Source organism: Gopherus flavomarginatus, chromosome 3 (assembly GCF_025201925.1).
Source record: "Gopherus flavomarginatus isolate rGopFla2 chromosome 3, rGopFla2.mat.asm, whole genome shotgun sequence".
Taxonomy (NCBI): Eukaryota; Metazoa; Chordata; order Testudines; family Testudinidae; genus Gopherus; species Gopherus flavomarginatus.
The window spans coordinates 235,579,388-235,602,078 of NC_066619.1; the positions used below are offsets into that span (position 1 = coordinate 235,579,388).

The 22,691-nt window shown below is 40.0% G+C and overlaps 2 protein-coding genes across 4 annotated transcripts in view; both read left to right on the forward strand.

Annotated features, from left to right (window-relative positions):
* The window catches only part of TEC (tec protein tyrosine kinase), a 97,901-nt gene extending 81,155 nt beyond the window's left edge, over nucleotides 1-16,746 (forward strand). For 2 of the 3 annotated variants that reach the window (XM_050947691.1, XM_050947690.1), the window contains exons 11-18: nucleotides 157-290; nucleotides 2,157-2,231; nucleotides 5,499-5,670; nucleotides 7,012-7,228; nucleotides 9,054-9,118; nucleotides 11,102-11,220; nucleotides 11,601-11,758; nucleotides 14,968-16,746. In XM_050947691.1, coding sequence (XP_050803648.1) covers nucleotides 157-290; nucleotides 2,157-2,231; nucleotides 5,499-5,670; nucleotides 7,012-7,228; nucleotides 9,054-9,118; nucleotides 11,102-11,220; nucleotides 11,601-11,758; nucleotides 14,968-15,045 — 1,018 coding nt within the window. In that variant the 3' untranslated portion in view covers nucleotides 15,046-16,746. The remainder of the gene's footprint in view (nucleotides 1-156; nucleotides 291-2,156; nucleotides 2,232-5,498; nucleotides 5,671-7,011; nucleotides 7,229-9,053; nucleotides 9,119-11,101; nucleotides 11,221-11,600; nucleotides 11,759-14,967) is intronic. The other variant, XM_050947692.1, reaches the window with a different exon arrangement.
* A 3,843-nt stretch (nucleotides 16,747-20,589) lies between these two features.
* TXK (TXK tyrosine kinase) overlaps nucleotides 20,590-22,691 on the forward strand; it is a 38,540-nt gene continuing 36,438 nt past the window's right edge. The window contains exon 1 of the mRNA XM_050947771.1: nucleotides 20,590-20,673. Within this exon, the coding sequence (XP_050803728.1) occupies nucleotides 20,658-20,673 (16 nt within the window). The 5' untranslated portion in view covers nucleotides 20,590-20,657. The remainder of the gene's footprint in view (nucleotides 20,674-22,691) is intronic.

Here is a 22,691-nt window from a genome sequence, read left to right on the forward strand (position 1 = left end):
GTGAACAAAGCAGGTGGCCATTTGTTCTCTCTTATCCATCTGGCAGGGCTAGATACAGTTTTATATCTATAGGTGATTTCATTTCCTATTTAACATGTACCTCTCTTCTGGATTCATTCCTAAAAATGTGATTGTATTTTAACTCTTCTTTTTTAGAGAAGGTTCATCAGGAATAAGACACTACCATATAAAAGAAACAGTGACATCACCAAAGCAATACTATCTAGCAGAAAAACATCTTTTTAACACCATTCCAGAGATAATTGAGTATCATAAACATAATGCAGCAGGTAAATGAATCTGATTTTTCTGTCAATTAAATAGAAGCAAATTGAATAGGAAGATGATGCCATCTTAACATAGTCTCTCTTCAGACTATAAATGCCCTTTAAAGGGACTATGGGACACTGCCTTTTACAAAATTTCCTGTTTATAGCATCACTCTAAAATGTTTTTTTTTTAAAAATCTTCTTTTTAGTTCATGAATAACTTCTAAATTTTACACATTGAACAAACTCCTCATAATTAGGGGGTGTTCAGAACTATATAGTTTATTTTTACTGTAGTCTCTTTTCATTAAATTTTGAATCCATCCAATATCTTTCATTAACTTACTACACAGTGGACTAGATCCTTGGCTAAGGTTTAGGGACAGACAGATAAGACAATTAAGGGGCTCCAAATGTGTTGTAAAGCTCACCTTTGCATTCCCCTGATCCTGATTCTACTCTGTGTAATATTAGTACCCCAGAGTAACCTAAGGGCTTTAGCCAACACCGGCTACTAACAGATACAAGGGGCTGAATAGGCAGCTGGGAATTGGTATATACGTATCCCAGCAACATCCTCTATGCCAGTACTCAGGAAGGGATGGTTTAGGAACCTATACACCAGCAATATGGCAGCAGACAATCCTGTTGGCACTGTGGTGATCCTGTAGCTGGTTATGCTAGCAGTCAGAATCCACTGGCCATTTAGCACACATTCCAGGATATTGACCAGTGCACAGAAATTAAAACGATACAGTGATTTTCACTCAAGTCCAGACAGTGGTTGATCCCATCTCAAAGGATATATTTTCAAGATGCTTACATCAAATTTGAGGGGACCTGGGATCCTCTGAGAATTATCTGAGGAAGTTTTTGTTACATTATTTGAATATAAATAATTCTAAAATAATAAATCTGGAAGCAAGATAAGTGCAAATTCCTCTCCTCCAAAACATAACAATGACTCTTATTTATTGTCATAATTTTAGTTCATTTTTAAAAATTATTTACTTGGTTATTGTTCCTTCTGTTTTATCCTTTATTCGTTTACTATCTTTATCTTTTCCTAACTGGGTGTTAGGAGAATATTTAGTCAAAATGGAGTCTGACTAAAAGGGATTTTATGTGAGTGACTCTTGTTATTATAAATGGGAGCTGCATGCACTAATCATCAAACATACTGATGAGACTATCATCAAACATACTGATGAGACTATACCTTTTAGAAAATCTTTCCAACTTGAGCTACAGTAGGTGCAGTCCCTCCTCAACAGCCAGTGGTGGTGTTCTAGATGCTAGATGTATATTATTTTAGCAATAAAAAATACAGACAACACGTAGGCCAAATTTTAAGAGTTCTTATTTTCAGAGGGGCTGAATGCTGACAGATTCAATGTTAAAGAACATAAGAACATCCATAATTGGTCAGACCAAAGGTCCATCTATCCCAGTATCCCGTCTTCCGACTGTGGCCAATTCCAAGTGCCCCAGAGGGAATCATCAAGTGATCAAGACAAAGCAAAGATGTATACATCAAGAATAAGTTCAGTTCTTTTTTTTCCTAGAAGAAAGAACTGTCACTATATCCTCACCTCTATTTATTTATATATTCTGTCCCCCTACTTGCATTTTCCTGTGACACAAAGTACCTTTCCTAGGCCTGAAGAAGAGCTCTGTGTAAGCTCAAAAGCTTGTTTCTTTCACCAACACAAGTTGGTTTAATAAAAGATACTATCTCACCCAACTTGTCTCACTAATCCTGGGACCAATATCACTACAACTACTATATCCAGTATTATAATACACAATAAAAATATGAGTGACTTGCTGCCTAACACTATTTTGTGGTAGACTATGTTCCATTTATAAATTTTCTCCAAATTTTAGGTCTTGTTACACGGTTGCGATACCCAGTGACTCCAAAGAAGAAGCCTGCACCAACTACTGCAGGGTTCAGCTATGGTAATAACACACCTTCATAAATATACAGTAATTTCCTAGAAAGTGAAATTGTGTAAATCTAAATTGACAAAATATATACTAAAAATGATGGAAATCTCTAATTTTTTATTGTGACTGTCAGGATTAATTCTTTAAAACCTCACAGGAAGAGTAGATTTGGAATCCAGGTGTGTCAGGAAATGCAAGGACTACATTGCTCCTGAAGGAAGTGGCAGGAGGGTCTGTTCTCCACAAGAATTCATTGCCTCCCTTTATTGCCCCTGTGGATGCCTGGTGATCTGCATAGTTAGAGGGCCCTGCCTTTTCCTCCTTTGCAGGCCCTCAAGCTCATTCTGCTACTTAAATTGGGCCATCCCATACGTTGTTTTGGCTTTCTGTGGAGTGGAATAGAATGGAATGATCTGGCTCATACTTTAGCACATCAGACATTGTGCATCTCTAGGTTATGATGCTTAGAGGAATTGACAAAATTTTAGATTAGGGCAGTTTGCTGATTCAAGTATAATACAAGTGATAATACAATGTCAATCTACATAATAGGAGTCCAGGATTGGCACTCTGTATCACTCTGAAGCCTGTTATGTCTTAGGGTCAGTCTGAAACAATGGAAGCAGCTATAAGCATGATTGAGGGTTCTTTTTGTTCAGAATACCACCAGATTCAATCATCACTGGATTTTGCAGTCAGCCACCATACAATTTTTAAGTTCTCAGTCACTTTGACTTTATGAATTAAAACAGTACATCTATGCAGAGCCATCCCGTCCATAGGAGGGACTGGAACAACAGGCCCGGGTCCCATGTTTTGGAATGCGGGGTCCAGGGTGGCCTAGAGGGTTAGTGGGGGGCCTGGCACCAGCCCGCTCCACCCCACCGACTCCCAGTGTCACTTGTGGAGGGGGCGGAAGCTGGAAAGAGGCAGCAAAGGGGCTTGGGGGAAGGGGTGGAGCAGGTGCGGGAAGAGGAGGGGCAGGAGTTTGGAGGAAGCTAGGGACGGCTCTGCATCTATGCCATGCCAAAAATATTAGACCATTGTGATATCAGAGGTAACTCAACAGTTCACCATCCTTACTCTACAACTAATTTGCATGCCTCAGTTTCATTGGTTATATGAGGGAGATTGCACAGATGGTGGATTAGGATCATAGAATTTAAGGCCAGAAGAGACCACCAGATCACCTACTCTGACCTCCTGTATATGACAGGTCACCACAGTGCCCAGCACCCACACAATAAACCCAACAACTGAAATTAGAACAAGATATTACAGCCCTCAAGAGACTAAATTGTGTGGATTACTTGGTCCAACTGCCACAGCTGTGTACCCAACTGCCACCCACACAAAGCACCACATAGCCTAGCACCACCCCACAAATCAAAACAACCATCTACACAATACAACCAGTATACACAATAAGCCCAAACACACAGAGCCCCTCTCTTCAGCACACACCCCTCATCTGCCACGAATCCACACAACTCTCCCAGTGTAACACAACCCACACACAAATCAATGCAGCCATCCACACAACAACACAACTACTACACACAATAACCTCATACATCACTATGAAGCCTAGAATATCTGTTTGAGTCAGTGTGAAGTGATGGAAACCGCTATAAGTATGGTTGAGAGCTCTTTTTGTTTAGAATGGATTTATGAAAAATAAACCCTGTCAAGCTAATATGATATCTGTTTTTGATGAGATTACAAGTTTGGTTGTACAAAGTAATAGTATTGACATAATATACGTAGACTTCTGTAAGGTGTTTGACTTGGTACCACATGACATTTTGATTAATAAACTAGAACAGTATACGATTAACATGGCACACATTAAATAGATTAAAAACTGTCTAATAGGTCTGAAAATGTAACTCTAAATAGGGAATCATCATCAGGCTGCTTGGTTTCCAGTGGGGTCCAACTTGGATCAATTCTTGGTTCTATGCTATTTAACATCTTTATCTATAACCTGGAAGAAAACACAAAATCATCACTGATAATGTTTGCAGATGATACAAAAATTGAGCAAGTGGTAAATAATGAAAAGGACACTGAGGTGCACTGGATGCAAGCAAACAATACGCATTTTAAAATGGCTAAATGTAAATGTATACCTCTAGGAACAAAGAATGTAGGCCAGGCTTACAGAATAAAGGACTCTATCCTGGGAAGCAGTGACTTTGAAAAAATGTGTGGGTTGTGGTAGATAGTCAGATGAATATAAGCTCCCAGTATGACGCTATGGCCAGAAGGGCTAGTGCAATCCTAGGATATATAAAAATGGGAATCTCGAATAGGAGTAGAGAGGTTATTTTACCTCTGTATTTGGCAGTGATGCTGGAACACTGTGTCCAGGTCTGGTGCCCATAATTCAAAAAGGCTGTTGATAAATTGTAGAGGGTTCAGAGACGTGCCACAGGAATGATTAGGGGATTAGAAAATGTACCTTATAGTGACAGACTCAAGGCGCTCAATCTATTTAGTTTTACAAAGTTAAGATTAAGGAGTGACTTGATTATAGTCTGTAAGTATCTCCATGGGGATATGTATCTATATAGAGATATAAGTATCTACAATATTTAATGATGGACTCTTCAATCTAGTAGAAAAAGACATAACATGATCCTATGGCTGGAAGTTGAAGCTAGACAAATTGAGACTGGAGATAAGGTGTACATTTTTAATGGTGAGAGTAGTTAACCATTGGAACACTTTATCAAGGATCAGAGTGGATTCTCTATCACTGACCATTTTAAAGTCAAGATTGGATGTTTTTTCTAAAAGATACTCTCTAGGGATTATTTTTGGGATGTTCTGTGGCCTGTGCCATACAGGAGGTCAGGCTAAATGATCACTGTGGTCCAGTCTGGCCTTGAAATCTATGAATCTACGAAAGAATATGACCAGGTTTAATCATCACTTGGATTCACAGTCTGTTACTGTCCAATTTTTAAGTTCTCAGCCTTTTTTAAGCACACGACTTTATGAATGACACCCATTCAAGAGCATGGGCTTTCAGTGACTAGTATTTAATTAATGGTTTAAAAAACAGAGTCTGATTTTGACTTCTGTCTTGGTTAAAAGTTTGTTGTAGGCTGTGGCTGTTTCACAATTCATGAGATACAAAGATTTTTAAAGTGGTTCCAAAGTACACCTAAATCCCCAAATTTGCTAGTAGTATTTTCACACACTCCTCTGTCACTTTAGATCTAACATGTTCCCTATTATAATTTAACAGTCATTGTTTTTTCTTTCTTATAGAGAAATGGGAAATTAATCCATCAGAGTTGACCTTCATGAGAGAATTGGGGAGTGGTCTCTTTGGAGTGGTGCGTCTTGGCAAATGGAGGGCGCAATATAAAGTGGCCATCAAAGCAATCCGAGAAGGTGCAATGTATGAAGAGGACTTCATAGAAGAAGCTAAAGTAATGATGTGAGTTGCTGTATAATACTTAGCACTTATTCCACAGGGCCCAGGTTTCTGGTACATATGCACTTCTTTATAAGGGGGAGGGATAGCTCAGTGGTTTGAGCATTGGCCTGCTAAACCCAGGGTTGTAAGTTCAATCCTTGAGGGGGCCACTTAGGGATCTGGGGCAAAAATTGGTCCTGCTAGTGAAGGCAGGGGGCTGGACTTGATGACCTTTCAAGGTCCCTTCCAGTTCTAGGAGGTTGGTATATCTCCAATTATTTATTTTTTATTTTATAAATAAAAAATTCTAGCCAGGTGAGATTTGTACAGTAACTCCTCACTTAAAGTCATCCTGGTTAACATTGTTTCATTGCTGATCAATTAGAAAACGTGCTCTTTTAAAGTTGTGCAAAGCTCCATTATAATGTTGTCTTGGCAACTGCCTGCTTTGTCCACTGCTTGCAGAAAGAGCATCCCGTTAGTGCTTGGTGGAGACTTGGAGCCAGTGTGGACCAGCAGCCCCGCTATCATCTCCCCGCTCCCCTAAGTTCCCTGTGCGGCAACTGCCCAGCAGACTATCAATTGCCTGGCAGTTCAGCTGTCCCTCCCCCCACTGCCATATACTGCTCCTTGGAACTGCTTCTGGGAGCCTCCTGCTTGCTGTCCGGGGCGGGAGGGGAGAAGGGAGAAGAAAGATGCTAATGTGAGGGTGGTCCCCCTCCCCACTGCTCCTGCCCCCTGCTTACTCCATCTCCATAGAGCAGGGGGGCACACGATAGGGCTCAGGATGGAGGGAGCTTGCTGGCAGTAGCTGCTGTCTCAACTTGCTGATCTACTTGAAAGGGCAGTGTACTTAGAGTTGCATCAGCATACTTAAAGGGGCAATACGCATCTCTCACTCACATACATGCTGTATATCTCTGTCTCTCTCTGCCATGCTGTCTCCCCTCCATCCATTTGTGCTGCCTTGTAGAGTATGAGGCTACAGTAACAGCAATGTGTTAACCCTTGAGGGATCAATCAAGTGCTAGTTCATCATTTAGCAGTAAGGCATTCCCTGGGAAATATCCCACCCTCAACCAAGCTTCACAATCATCATTGTTGTGTATAGTAATAGTATTAAATTGTTTGTTTAAAACTTATAGTGTGTGTGTGTGTGTGTGTGTGTGTGTGTGTGCGTGAAAAAAATTTCCCTGGACTCTAACCCCTCCATTTACATTAATTCTTATGGGGAAACTGGATTTGCTTAACATCGTTTTGCTTACAGTAGCATTTTTCAGGAACATAACTACAACATTAAGTGAGGAGACTTCTTGGAGGGATGAAAGGTACAATAATTATATGTTTTAAATCTTTTTTCAGGAAGCTAACCCATCCTAAATTAGTTCAGCTCTATGGGGTCTGTACACAGCAGAAGCCTATTTACATAGTGACAGAGTTCATGGAACATGGGTGCCTTCTGAATTACCTTCGACAAAAACGTGGACACTTTAATAAAGATACCCTGCTGACAATGTGCCAGGATGTATGTGAAGGGATGAAGTACTTGGAGAGAAACAGTTTTATCCACAGAGATCTGGTAATATCATATAAGCCTCTTTACTACATTTCTGATGTATGCATTAATAGTTAAGAGTAAGAAACTGTTTCGATTCTAAACATGTCTCTTTTTCAGTTACTCATAACTTTCTCAAATATATGCTATTGTTTAACTGGTTGTGTTAATATTAAGCAAAATCCACAAAATTAACCCACCTGCGGCAAGGAGGAATGATTGAATTTGCATGGGCAGCGGATTAAAAACCTCCGAAGTGTTTTAATAAAATTATTATTGTTGGAAATTCTGCACAGAAAATTATGCTTTATAATATATTAATTTCATTATTCAGAATTCTTACTAACCACATACAGTAATTTCTCCTGCTCATTTTATAATATGTCTCTGTTTCAGTAAGTAAGCACTTAAAAGAATTTATTTATATCTTGTCTGTTTCATCATTGACCTAGTGACTGATCTTAATGAAATATTTACTTTGGTGAGCAATGGGATGATGTCTTGAAAGCTCTCTATCTTACACAGTGGTTCTAGTATGACATAGTTTTAGATAACATGTAGGAGTCTAAGATAAGTAATATACTACTGTTCCTCTAAAACAGTGGCTCTCAACCTTTCCAGACTACTGTACCCCTTTCAGAAGTCTGATTTGTCTTGCATTACCCCCAAGTTACACCTCACTTAAACTACTTACTTACAAAATCAGACATAAAAATACAAAAGAGACACTACATTATTACTGAAAAAATGTTTACTTTCTCATTTTTACCATATCATTATAAAATAAATCAATTGGAATATAAATACTGTACTTGCATTTCAGTGCATAGTATATAGAACTGTATATACAAGTTGTTCATATGAAACTTTAGTTCGTACTGACTTGACTAGTTTTTTTTATGTAGCCTGTTGTAAAACTAGGCAAATATCCAGATGAGCTGATGTGCCCCCTGGAAAACCTCTGCATATCCCCTGGTTGAGAACCACTGCTCTAAAACACAGTTTCATTTGAAACACTGCTTGCTTTAATAAAAGGGAGAATCAGATCATTAGAGTTGATCTTCCTTTTTTGTATACTGTATGTATATGAAGGACAGCTATACTAATGCTAATTTTCACTGGAGGCAACAAAATTATGTGTTTCTCTGAATGATGAACTTTGCTATATCATTAAGATATTAGGGTCTGATTCTCTTCTCACTTATACCCATAAATCACGTGCAACACCACTGAAATGAGTTAGAACATGTGGGAAAAGAGACTAGGGCCTGAGAAGGTTCTGATGTACTAGAAATGAGCAAAATGCTAAACAGCAGGGGGCCTGACTGTGATCATCACACTGAGTTTATACCTATGTAATTCCATTGCTTCAGAGGAACTATTCCTGCTTTACACTGGTGTAAGGGACAGTAGACTCAGCCCCCATAGTTTTAGTTAAATTAAGTAATAAATAATAAAGAATATAAGCAGATAAATCATGTCATTCAGTAGGTGTCTAATTTCTGAGCCAAAATCTGATTTTAAACTGGTGTAACTCCACTGTCTTCAACTGACTTTGATTTATGCTAGCATAAGTGAAAAGAGGATCAAGCACTACATATAGAAAATGAACATGCAAATAATGCAAGCATTGTGTTTTATTCTCTCACTATAAATTATGATTGGGCTTCACAACAACAGACCAAATTGTACAGTTATTATTCATGCAGAATTCCTATCAAATTCAATGTGAGTTTTCTGAATAGTGATTGTAGAATTTATTCCAATATACAATAAATAGAATTTCATCTAATCATGTTCTTATTTTGATTTTTCCTCACAATTGATTACATAATTATTCCCTTTGCAGGCTGCCAGAAACTGTTTAGTGAATGAGTCAGGAGTGGTGAAAGTGTCTGATTTTGGAATGACAAGGTACAGCCAAGTTGACATACTTATTTGCAATGGTTTTTGAATGAATTTGGCATAACATGTGTTCTTGCACTTGAGACATTACATCACTTTAAAATTACAGACAAAAATGACATTTCTTTCTCCAGGTAACTAACTTGTCTTATTTGCAGTGGTTTTGTAAATTTCTCCCTCTCAAACTTACTTATTTTGTGGTCACAGTGTGATATTTTCTTTCTTTTTTAAAAAATAAGAAAAGCAAAATGATGCAACTTGTTTTGTGGGGCATTATAGTGACAGGCACTTTAGCACATCTTACATATAGATGGAGTAAGGAGTTGTAGCTTCCACCCTGCTCTGAACAGAATACACAGACTAGGCTCAACCCCCTGCTGTGCATCACTTTATGGAGACTGGGCCTCTTAACGATGGGTATAATGGGCCATAACTGGTTGTAAAGTGTTTTGAAATCCTTAAAGTATTGTTATTATGATAACTCCGACACATTTAGACAATTGGATTTTGCTTGCATTGGTTAAAATATTATTTTTAAAAGTCACAAGACTTCTATGTTCAATGTTGAAGAAAAACCTGTTTATTACTGTCATCACCAGCTTTGTATTCAGAAAAGGAAAACAGTTGTTCATGAAACAGTGTAGCTTTCCCCTTGACCCCTCCTCTTTCTGTATCTTAGAAGTCCCTTTTTACCTTATGCCAGTCAACACATTTGTTCATCTGGAAACTTGGCTGCTCCTTATCTGCCCCCATTAGGATAATCTAGTATAATCTCACCCATTTAAAACCTAACATTCACTCAAATTTTCTTTGCCAAAATTCTGATGTGGTGGGTTCTATATTCAGTCACTCTCAATGAATTCTTTATCAAAGGTGTTCAATTAGCAACTCATAAAATGATTTTTCTTACTGCCAACCCTATAACTCACCCTGGGATCTGAAAGTCAAGATGGGCTCTCTCTTTTTGCACTATCACAAGGAATAAAGTTGGACAACATTTGTTCACGAGAACAAAATGAAAAATTTCACATCTCCGGCTCCCCCCATTTTCCAATCTTCTTATGATAAAAGATTCTCTAAAAAGAATCTGAAAATTGTGTTGATGATGCACAATAGAATCTAGTCTTCAGTAGATGTAGTCAGACTGCAGGGTTAGCAGTTGTAACACATTATATTTGTAAATAAAGAAAAGAGGGACACACTGGCCCCAGATAGCCTGTCATCTGTGTAAACGGTGATGCAGGAACACTAGGAGGCATGGTGCCACAGGGTGGGACAATTTCTCTTGAAGTTTCTCTACACTTCTTGCCAGCTCCACTGACGGGTCCCTGTGGGGGCACTATGAGGAAGCAATCGGAGAACAGGGACTTTGACAGTGCCTGTTGTTGTCAAACTGCACCGTGCCTGGTTCCTTTCACCCTTCCCATCTACTCAACTTGTGCACTTACATGATATCTGAACACAAACTGTCCCATGAGCACCAGATCTCTGTGGAGTAAGAAACTGGCATTTTTCACATAGCTCTTTTCCTCAGTGTAACAATGTAATTCATACATGACCTACAGCAGTGGTTCTCAAACTTTTGTATTGGTGACCTCTTTCACACAGCAAGCCTCTGAGTGCAACCCCCCCCGCCCCGCTTATAAATTAAAAACACTTTAAAATATTTAATACTATTATAAATGCTGGAGGTGAAGCGTGGTTTGGGGTGGAGGCTGACAGTTCCTGAGCCCAAGTTTGAGAACCCCTGACCTACAGTATGAAATGAATAACTACAAGGAAAGACTGTGTAACAATGAGAAAAGTTAACAGGCATAAATAAACCCTTAGCACTATTACTGATGTTTTGTTTTTTCAAATACACTTTGTGAGACTAACAATCACTAACCACTAGAGGGCAATGTGAGCTCCTAAAATATAAGCAAATATGACATAAATGGTGATTTCAGAAAGGGAATCAGACTGGAAATATCACATGCTTTTGTTTTTTAGGTATGTCCTTGATGACCAGTACACAAGCTCTTCAGGTGCTAAATTTCCTGTAAAGTGGTGTCCCCCGGAGGTTTTTAATTATAGCCGATTCAGCAGCAAATCAGATGTCTGGTCATTTGGTAAGACACTCTTTAGCAATTAAATAAGGAAATTATTTTTTTTCAATTCACCAATAAGCAATTAGGGTCCAATTGTTCAAGGAGAATCCAAACCTCCTAGGATATGCTCAGTGAAATCATTGGTCCTGATCCTTCTCTCATTTGCCCCAGTTTTCCACTGATGTAATTCCATTGAAGTCAGTGGAGTTACTTCTTATTTACACAGATGTTAGGTGAATTAGGCCTGCTGGGTAGTTAGGGAACTGAGCTTTTTCAGGATAGGGCCCGTATTGAACACATTTATCATTCAAAAAACCAAATCCATAGTTAGTGGCATACAAGTATTTTAAAGGAGTATTTGTTATTTACTTGACAATCTATTCATGCCTTTCATTTTCCAGGTGTTCTAATGTGGGAAGTATTTACTGAGGGTAAAATGCCCTTTGAGAAAAACACAAATTATGAAGTGGTAACTATGGTTAGCCAAGGACAGCGTCTGTATCGGCCAAAATTAGCTACCAAGAATGTGTATGAAGTGATGGTAATGTGCTGGCATGAGGTACATTTCTTTTTCTGTCCTTTCTTTACCCACCAAAAGCTGAGTTTTGTTGCCACACCTAATTATCAGTCTAAAATTCTGATTGCATTTTATTCAAAAGCCACCCTTCTCAACCATGAGGTGGCCTTGAGGATCTCTCCTTGTATTCCGTGCATACAGGCACTATGGAAAGAAACATGGAGAAAGGTGTGGGGGAAAAAAATGAACAAGGCAGTTAAGCTGCTATTGTTGATGGATCAGCAGAGGCAGAACATAATAAGAGATGAGGTCAGAAATCTAGGCCAGGTTGGAACTTGGTGTATTCTTGAAGGTAAGTCTTAAAATTTGAGGAGTGTCAAAGAAGGAGACAATGGAAGAAGACAAAGGGACAGGGTGACAGGGAAAGATCAAATGGGAAATAAGAATAAGATGGTTTTAGTGGCCATGATATACATGGAGGATGGAGAGATGGGTATTGGAGTGACCACATGGGAGCACTTTGAAATAAACAAGGTGGTTAGATGCTGAGAGGTCGTTACACAGGTAGGGAAATAATTTTTTCTCGTCACTTTTTTCTTTTTAACATGTAGTTATTAACAGAGAGCAGGGTAACTAAAAGTGAAAACAGGTCAATAATGGTACCAATGAGAACAGAGGGAAAAGTAGGAAGAAATGACAAACAGCAGCAGAATTAAATGTTGTAGTTCAAAAGATTTCGTGCTCCACAAGGTTGAAGGCACTAAAGCCATATATTGGGATCTTCTGCGTCAACTGATCCGACACATTCCTGAAATCACCCCACCTATGCAAACAGAAAACTTCCTCTTTCCCTGACTATGGGCCCCGTCCTGCTCCCACTGAAATCCATATGAATTTTGCCATTGACTTCACTGAAAGCAGGACTGGGCTCTGTGACTTGGTAATGTTTAGTATTACTCCAATGACTTCCTGACACCATTTGTCTCACTCAACTTTCATGTTTATTTCTTAGGGGAAAAGATCTCTTTTGCTTTATAATTGCTCTAGAGCAGGGGCAGGAAAAGACCAAAGGGGAAACCTCTGTGAATCAGCAGAGTGTCATTGCCAGGGATTAACTAAAACAGGCAGCTGGTAAAAATACAAAATCCATACATAAATGCAAAAAGCATAAAAGCAAAAATAGTTGAACTAGAATGCCTCACAGAAAAAGAGGACCTTGATGTATCAGGCATTATAGAAACATGGTCGAATGACAAAAATCAATGGGATACTGTAATACCTGGCTATAAATAAGGCTGCGAGTCTGTCCAAGTGGTCACGGAAGTCACAGATTCCATGACTTTTTGTGACCTCCGTGACTTCTGCTGTGGCTAGTGCTGGCTCAGAGGCTGCCCAAGCCAGGAAGCTCCTGTGCCAGCAGCAACAGTTTGGGAGTGTGGGAGGGGCCTTAGGGCTAGAGCAGGGGGTTAGGGAGTGCACGGAGGGCACTTACCTGGGGTGGGAGGCTCCCTGGCTCCCACTGGCATAGTCCCCCTGAAGCTCATAGGTGGCGGAGCGTGAGGGTCTCCAAGCCGCGAGCTGTCTGTGCCCACAGGCCGCACCCCTGCTGCTCCCATTGTCTGCAGTTCTTGACCAATGGAATCTGCGGCAGCTGGTGCTTGTGGTTGGAGCAGTAGAGCCCCTGCCCTGGCCCCTGCCTCCACTGGCTAGGAGCTGCAGGGATGTGGAACTGGGTAGGAAGCCCCATCAGCTTCCCCAAACCTCCACAGCACCAGTAGGGGTCCTGGGCCACATGCCATGGCTTGGCTCCTCCCACCCCCAGTACCAGCGGGCGTCCCAGGCTGCATGCTGCGGCCTGCTCCCCCACCTCCTCCAGCACCAGCAGGGTCCCAGGCCACCTCTCCCAGCACTAATAGCGTCCCCAGACTGTTCCCCGCCAGAGCACCTGCAGCCCCTTCCTAAGTTTTAGTCAGAGTGGCCATTTTTGGTAAAAGTCATGACAGGTCACAGGCCTGCAAATTTTTGTTTATGGCCCATGACCTGTCCATGACTTTTACTAAAAATACCCGTGACTGAAACATAGCGTTAGCGATAAACTATATAGAAAGACAGACAAAGTTGAAGTAGTGAGGGAGTAGTGCTGAACACAAAATATTCCATAGAATCCAATGAGAGTACTATGCAGTTGAATCTATGATACAAATCCCAAGCTGTAAGAATATAAATATATTAGTATGCCTATACTAACAACCTCCAGATCAAGAAAAGGATATGGAGTGCATAACACTGAAAGAGATTAGAGGCAGCAACATTGAACAAAATGCTTTTGAATAACAACTAGCCAAAGGTATTTTAAAAAATGACAAGACATTCTTCAAGCATATCAGAGTCAGGAAGGCTGACAGAGAATCAGTCAATTTGCTGGGTATAAAATAATTCATGGTAAAAAAGGTAGGTCAAGATCTTCTGTTTTTGCTGTCTAATAACACAAGTATAAGAGGACCCTCAATGAAATTAAAAGGTGGTAAATTCAAAAGTGTTACAAGGAAGTACTTTTTCACATAATATATGATTAGACTGTGGAACTCACTGATACATGATTCTTGTTGAGACCAAGAATTTATCCATTTAAAAATGGATTGCATATTTATACTGATGACAAGAGTTACAATAGCTATGGCTAACATAAATTTTAGAAGGGATGTTAAATTTCATGCTGCAGAGTTTAGGCCAATCTCGAAAGGGTTTACAGGGAGGGCAAATTCTCACTTCTGCCTAATGAGAGGCTTCTGGCACCTTCCTCTGAAGCATCTAGTGCTGGCCACTGTCAGATACAGGCCGCTGGCCTAGATGGCTCTTGGGTCTGATTCGGTATGGCAGTTCCTTTATCAACACAATAACCTTCTTCCACCTAGAAATCTATTAAGAAAAATAATGCTGTATAACATTTTTAGCATTGTGTGAGGTTCTAAATTAATTTTAGATTAATAAGAAATAGAATAGCATACAACCTCATTTTATGGCTTCACCGGGTATGAGATGTCCTAGCAATACTTTAGGTTAATAGAAATTTACCTGCCATGTTTCTTTATTCTGCCTCTCATCTGCTTAAATTTAATGGCATTTTTTATCTTTTTACACATACATTTTTCCTGCTATTTTATTTTGTACACATTATTGCTTCAGCAAAATAAAATCTTTCTGATGTGACTTTAGTAACTGGCAGTACAACAAAGCATTTTAATTCTTAGAAACCTGAGGGACGCCCTACATTTGAAGATTTGCTGCGTATAATTGATGAGATAGCAGAAAGTGAAGATGCTTTCTGAAGAAGAGGAGCGGAGGCACAAGAATTCTAAGTACAGCAAAGAATCAACATTCAAGAGACATGGCATTATTCTTTAAGAGCATGATCCTGCAGACTTCTGAGTGTTGCTGAATGAAGTGTGGAGAGCCTAAGCATTAACACTTAGCATTTCCTCAGCAGTCATGTGGAGAAAGTTCCACATAATATAAAGAAACATGCACAATATATTCACCAACATGGGCTGTGCGTGCCTGCATTCGGAGAGGCTAGTCCCCAGCCACCTTCCCTTTTTGCTTGAGGCCTTGCCCTCTTCCAATCCTTCGCTCTCACTGAGCAGTCTTCTGGCATAGCCCTGAACCCTGGCTGGTGCCCGGAACCGCCCCGAGCCTGGGCTGGCCTGCTGGCACCTGAAGCAGTCTGGAGGAACCCTGAACCCTGGCTGGCCGATTGGGGCCAAACCCTGAGCCCGGGCCTCCCAGAGGAGCTCTGAACTTCGCCACAGCCAAGTCCTGGGGCTGCAGCAGGGAGCATTAGCAGAGGATTGGGGCAGCTTAGCCTCCCCCAGCCTCCATTACACACCACCCATGCCTGTGCTCTCTCTGAAGAGTTACTATGTGGTTAGTGAAAAATTGGGATTGATACATGGAACACATTATAGGGTACGGCAAAAGTACAGACACTTAAGTGCAAACTAGTAAATGCAAATGATATATATAGTGTCCATGTTTATGAGTTTTATTTACTCTTGCTGCCAGTCAGTAGTAGGAGCTGCTTGTGTACTTAGGAGCTTTGCTTAAAAACTAAAAGCAAGGTCATTTTGTGAGGGCCACCTGCTCCCATAGGAATGCTTCCAAAGGTTCTCCTGAAATATTATTTCTCACAGCCTGTTGATTAATGCTTTATGCCAGTGATGGGCATCTTGCGGGCCGCACTGGCCGCCACTTCCCACAGTGCCCATTGGCCGGGAATGGCAAACCATGGCCACTGGGAGCTGCAGGCGGACATGCAAATGTAAACAAACTGTCTGACAGCCCGCCAGCGGATTATCCTGATGGACCACATGCGGTCCGTAGGCCGCAGGTTGCCACCACTGCTTAATGCCATATACTGGGGCCAATATTCTTGCTATGCCATTAGTCTGTTTTACCCACGCCACTCAGCTTACTTCGCTCATCTGTGTGTAACAAAGCACCATGGTCAGCCTAGACCAGTGGCTCAAGTGCAGCACTCAAAGCCCTCGCTGTAGGATTGAGCCCTAATTTATTTTATGCCAGGAAGTGTTTCTTGGGAATTTTTCACCAAAAGAGTATCTGGGGCCAGTCCTGAGGCCAATCATAGCGATAAACAGCATGCACAATACATGACAGCTGACTTTCAATGGACTATAACACACTGAATTTGATTAACAGTTAACTAATTTATATACTATATGTACTGTAAATGTATACTGTACACATTTATTTATATGAAATGTAAGTGTTCTGTTCCTGAAAATGTTAAACAACAACAAGTTACTCTATATTATATGTTACACATACAACGTGACATATGGCATCTGTGGATGAAAGAAAACATACTTTGATTTTTTTTTGTTAAAATGGCAGATTTTCTATAATTCTGTCCCTTGTCATTTGTGAAATAAGCTTTATAGTCTTAATAGCAAATGTCATACTACAGTATGTGTATAATAAACCAAATGTTAATTGTTTGGAAACTTGAACAACAGTTTGTCATTGATTTATTGACAGATAATGATTTATTGGCCAAACATTTTGCTGGTATAACTATAGACATCCATGGAGTTACATCGGGGATGCATAGGACTGAACATCTTTCGATAGGTATGTTAATTACTTACAGCAGGATTCAGCATCAGAGGATATATACAGATAGTACAGACAGCCCTGAGCCACATTATGAAATATTACATATTTAGAAATTTTATTGAATAAAAGTAAGGATTACAGTAGATGTACAGCTGATATGGTTTGTGGGATGTGGTTTACAAAAGCATGATGGGTCTGATCATGCAAAATGGTGAAGGTTGCTATATAGGGTTGAGCTCCCTTAACCCTCACAAAAGGTCCCCATATGCAACTTATGTGTAACATGCATACAAGGTGATAAATTAGTGGGATTATTAACTAGGGCCTAATGCAGCAGTCTTTTCTATTGAAGTCACTGAGAGTTTTCCATGTAGAATAATAGTATGGTCAACTAAATTTCCAACCAAGTAGTTACAAGGGAAGTTGGTAGTGAACCCTGTATTTAGGTTGCCTCACACATATCTTATAAAAAGATTCTTGCACCTTTTTGTTTGTTTGTTTGGGTTGTTTTTTGTTTGTTTGTTTGTTTTTTGGTTTTGTTTTTGGAAAAACTCTACCCCTCTATTGTTTGCTGCAGGCCTTTAAATTTAATAAGGAGAAAGTCTTTGGACTAGAGAGGAGGCTTTTCTTTATCCCATGAAATTCCATTCAGGTTTAATTAAGTTGTGAACTGTTGAAAAACACCACTTTGATTCTCTTGCACAGAAAAATTATGGCTGCATGAAAAAATAATAAGCAAACACAAATATTCTAAAGACCCAGCCCCAAACAGCCACCAAAGTAGGAGCAGCAGCACATGCTATACTGTGAAAGCCTGGAACCTGCCAGACCATCTGTAGCAGCTGGGCTTACCCTGCCCTGCCACCGCCCTCAGCACATGGCTCACACATCCCAAATCCACCCTCCTTCCATCCCATGTGATGGAGGCATCACGTGGGACAGGAGCTCCCCCAACTCTGAGGGCAGAACAGAGAGAGAATGCATTCAGTAGGTCCTTGTAAATGTCCCAGACCCAGCACATAGTGTCAGTTGCCCTCTCCTTCCTGGGATAACATACGTTGGGTGCTACCTGCTAACATAGTCAAGTGTTAGCAGTCTGTGTTGAAGGTTTTGAGCTTGTAACTGGGTTAACTGTATCTCATGTGTTCCCTTATGGTCAACAGTCATGCTAAAGGCAGCCTAGCTCAGTTTCCCCTCTTGGACTGTTCAAATAAAATCAAGCTTTTTCTTGGTCAAAAATAGCCCTCCTCGGATTTATTAATATAAAACAAACTGTAAATAAAACTCAAAACTCCCATAACAAAATCAATTTATAAATCCACACAATCCAAGGTTTCTCTTCCTTCTCCCAAGCTGAGCATTCCTGCCTGGGGCCTTTGTAGTCCCCCCTGCTTGATATTGGGTTCTCCCAGGCCTCCCTGCCTAGGGGGCTTTGCAGTCCCGTTCCCTACACAGAGAGCTTTCAGACTCTGCTACAGCTTCCTAAACTGCCCACCCCCCATCCGTCACTGCAATGTCCTACTCCTTTTAAACTGCAGTAACCTGATTCCTCTGAGGCAGCTCATCCTGTAAACCTCCAGCCTATGGAGGCAAATCACTCTGTTACAGGGCTCAGACCCTTCTGATGATGCATGATAGGGGAGTTGTTACAATAACACATTCCATTTTTCTTTTTTTTAAAATAAAACCTCCAGGAAATTACAGACAAAATAACAAGTTAAAAGAAAGTTATTTGGGTGCAAAGTCCAGCCATATGAAAGTTGGGAAATGCTAGCTTTAGTTAGTGCAGAATTAGAGTTGTTGGGGAATTTCCAGCAAAATAGGGATTTGTCACACAATGTCAAATCGTTGAACCTGAAATGCTTTGTGAAAACATATTGGGTTCAATTCACTTTCGATGAACCACAGGGCCTCTAGGAGCCACTGCTCTGAGGTAGCCCTGCCATATGGACAATCCCAAGGCGAGGGATACCCAGGACTTCCAGGGTCTGCAACTTCAGGATTACCCCACCAGGCAGAGAGGACTACTCCAGTACTCTCCCACAGCCTAGTGAACCAGCTGCCCTGGGCGCTGGGCAGCCCTGGAGTAGCAGACTCTGGCAGCTGCTAACTGAAATGTACACTCCTCTTGATAGTTTCAGGGCTGTCCACCACTGAAGAGCAGCTGTAAAATTGACAAGAATCACAACAATTTAATTTAGCACCTGCCATGATCCTGGGAGAATATTTCATAATATCATTCTGGGGTATATTAATAGGAGTGTCGTATGTAAGAAATGAGAGGTAGTTGTCCTGCTCTACTTGGCACTGGTAAGGCCTCAACTGGACTAATGTGTCCAGTTCCGGATGCCACTATTAAAGAAACAATTAGACAAATGGAAGAGAATCCAGAGGAGAGCCAAATTCTGGCCAAACTGACGAGAGGCCACAGGAGAGCAACAAAAATGATAACAGTTTTCAGAAAACCTGCCCTAGAAGAAAAGGTTACAAAAACGGGGCATGTTTAGTTTTGAGAAAAGGAGGATGAAGGGGACACCTAAAAACAGTCTTCAAATATGTTAAGGGGGCAGTGATCAATTGCTTTCCACTGAAGATAGGTCAAGAAGTATTTGGCTTAATTTGCAACAAGGCAGATTTAGGTTGGCTATTAGGAAAAACTTTAACTATAAAGATAGTTAAGGACTGGACTAAGCTACTAAGGGAGGTTGTGGAATCCCCATATTTGGGGATGTTTAAGAAGAGGGTGGTCAAACACCTGCCAGGGATGATCTATGTATATTTGGTCCTGCCTCATCGCAAGGGGCTGGACTAGATGACCTCTTGAGGTCCCTTCCAGCCCTATATTTCCGTGATTCAATTAAAAAACACTATGTGTCAGTTTTCTAAATGAAAATTGTATGGAATTTCCATTTTGCAGGAAATTTTTAAATGTCGAAATTTCCTGCAACTCAGAAATACTGTATTTTGATTAGCTTTTGTTTTGATACTCTTTAATTACATGATCCCATACTATTTTCCCCACAGGTTCCCTGCCAAATTCAGTCTGAAGGATGGACACAAAGGAATAGAATTAAGGTTTCATAGGAAACTGAAAATCTGGCATTTCCTAACTTTTGATCTGTGACTTTCCAATCAAAGTTATGTTATTTTAACGTACTTCTAAATATGTATTTTTACTGACGTTTATCTAAAAAGTAAAGATTAAATTCCAGTGCTGTCCTCCATCAAAACACTTGATTTAAATATAGTCTAGGCTCCAAATTATTAATTTTGGATTGGATCAGCTTGTCATTACAGTCCAATGTTTTGTTCAACTTTTTAATACTCTGAAGGGAAATCTGTAAAGGCTATTTCGTAATTTTCCCTGGACAAGTTTGATCACCCTTCAGAAACGCCTTTCTTTCTTATTCTTTTTATTGTTATAACTTCGTTTCATGTAACAATGGGCACAGAAAATCTGCCTGAATTGCACCAAATCCTCTGGTATATGTCTGCTCTTCTTTCTAGTTTCAGACTTTTTTTAAAGTAGACTAGATATCTAGATTTCAGTTGAGTTATTCTGCTGTAGAGCAAAATGTGATACAAGAACAATGCTTCAGTGGAAATACTTCTGGTGTAAGGTTAGTATCAAGCCTCTGATTTTTTTTTTTTTTAAAACAGGAAAGTAGGTGGGGCCAAATTTTGCCTGTGCTAAACCATACCTCTTCTCTGAGGTAGGATTTCAGTTAGAGAGATTTTACTGTTACCGACACAACAACTGAAGAAGAAAGGATTGAATTTTTATTTGAATACAAGCAGACAATCAGCTATGATTCTTTCTACCTGTAAGTAAAGTGAGCCATGTATTTTATGCCTTATGTTCTGTTTTGTACACTAGTTAGCAATGAGCTGCATAAATATCACCATATTTTCCAATTATCCTGCTCTGAAATTGTCATATTAATATGCATATTAAAATTGTTGGTGTTAATTTTCCAAATTACTTCACAAAATTGCTATGATGGCTTCAGCAAAGCTACTGTTGTTACCAACATACAGACTAGTGAACTCAACAAATGGGGAACACAAGAGGATCAGGAACCAAAGGACTGTCCTTAAGAGTGTGTCGTGCATAGACATGACAGGGAAATTTAACAGAATTATAGGGAAACTTTCTGATTATGAATTGTTCAGCTCAATCAAGAAGTAAGTGATAAAACTTCAGGAATTTCAATATTTTTCTATTAGTGGAAAAACAACATTTGGTTTGGAAAAAAGTATGTAGTTTTACAGCAAACTTTACTGTTGATTTCCAGTTAGTCTATAAGGTGCCACAGGATTCTTTGCTGCTTTTACTGTTGATTTCCAACAGGACATGATTTTATAGTTTTTTTCAGTCTGGATGAAAGGCAAGCAATATCTAATCAATTGTCGGGCACTCTGTATGTCACAAATAAGATGTTTTTGATGAGCAAATATAGGTTAGGTGGCTGGACTACCCCTCAATGTGCCAATTTACACAAGTAACTCAATCTGCTTGAAAAACAAAGTGTGGTTCAGAGTTTGGTACATGAACATGATTGCTTAGAATCAGACTAATTATCAACATTTAGCATCATTCTATCGGAAATGGCAAAACAAAATAAAAAAATCTGAGTATTAGATTATAAAAGACAAGTGATAAAAAGAACACATTTCTAACTTGGCTGTTGGTTTTGTCTAGCTAACAGATTCCACTCTAATTAGAGCAATTTATATTAGGAGATGGGAAGGAAGTGGCACACATTCTTATGCATATACTGGACAATTTTGGGGGCAGCTATATCAATTTAAAGGGCACCCAGGGGCCCTAAAATTTTGTCTTAATCTTGTAGTTCCAGTGTAGAATTTAGCAGCAATGGGAACATCTCAAAGATCAAAGGGTTCCTGTACTTTCATTATGCCACCTTTAAGTTTCACAGAACTGTCTCTGTAGGTCTCCTCAAGCAACCCCTCTCTCCTCCTCCCCACAGGCAGATCTTTTTCTTCCCCCTCTCTTCCTCTGGCACTCAGCACACCACTCTTCTGCTGTGCATAGCTAGAACCAGTTGCTGATCCTTTCCTAGATTGTTTACTATGATGGCAGCTGCTCAACATGCCAACTAACTATGCCTCAGGGTACTCTTCGTTACCCATTTCCCATTATTATGTCTCCTGCACCTATCTCTCTGCAGGTATCTTCAAAATGGTGCCTCGGAAATCACTGAATCCTAAGTCTGGGCCTCACAAACCTTTTGGTTAATATGGCTTTCAGGCTTTGCACAGGTGTTTGATTTATATTTGTCAGCTAGTCAGCGGAACATATAACTAGTCACTGTTTTAAGGACAGGTGTCATCTTTCCAGCCACTTTTGGGGAGGAGAGTGCAAGCCCTAAGACTGGTTGACTTTCCCCTTGTGATTTCTCTGCCATTGTTAGATTATTATTTTATCTGGGAGCAACATGGAGCTTTGTTTCAGACTACCAAATATCTGGAGAAATGAGAGTCTTACCATTACCACCAAAGACAAAATGCATGACAAGCTATAAAGCCAAAGGGCCGGATCTCAGCTGGCACAAATTTTTAATCATTGACTATGTTTTGGTAGCTTAAGTGAAAGCCCAACATTCAGAGACATAAGGATTGTAAAGTGTGCTGTCAACACAGCTGCTTTATGCAAACAACTACTTACTGAAAACAAGTCACACACAAAATACATCTTCGTATTAACAGCAAAAGGAGTAAAGGGCATTTTCTTTCCAGTGCCCTGTCCCATTATGTCTGTGGGTTATAATATTTCAAACTTCAACAGCTACTACACATGTTCCCTCTGGAAAATGCATTT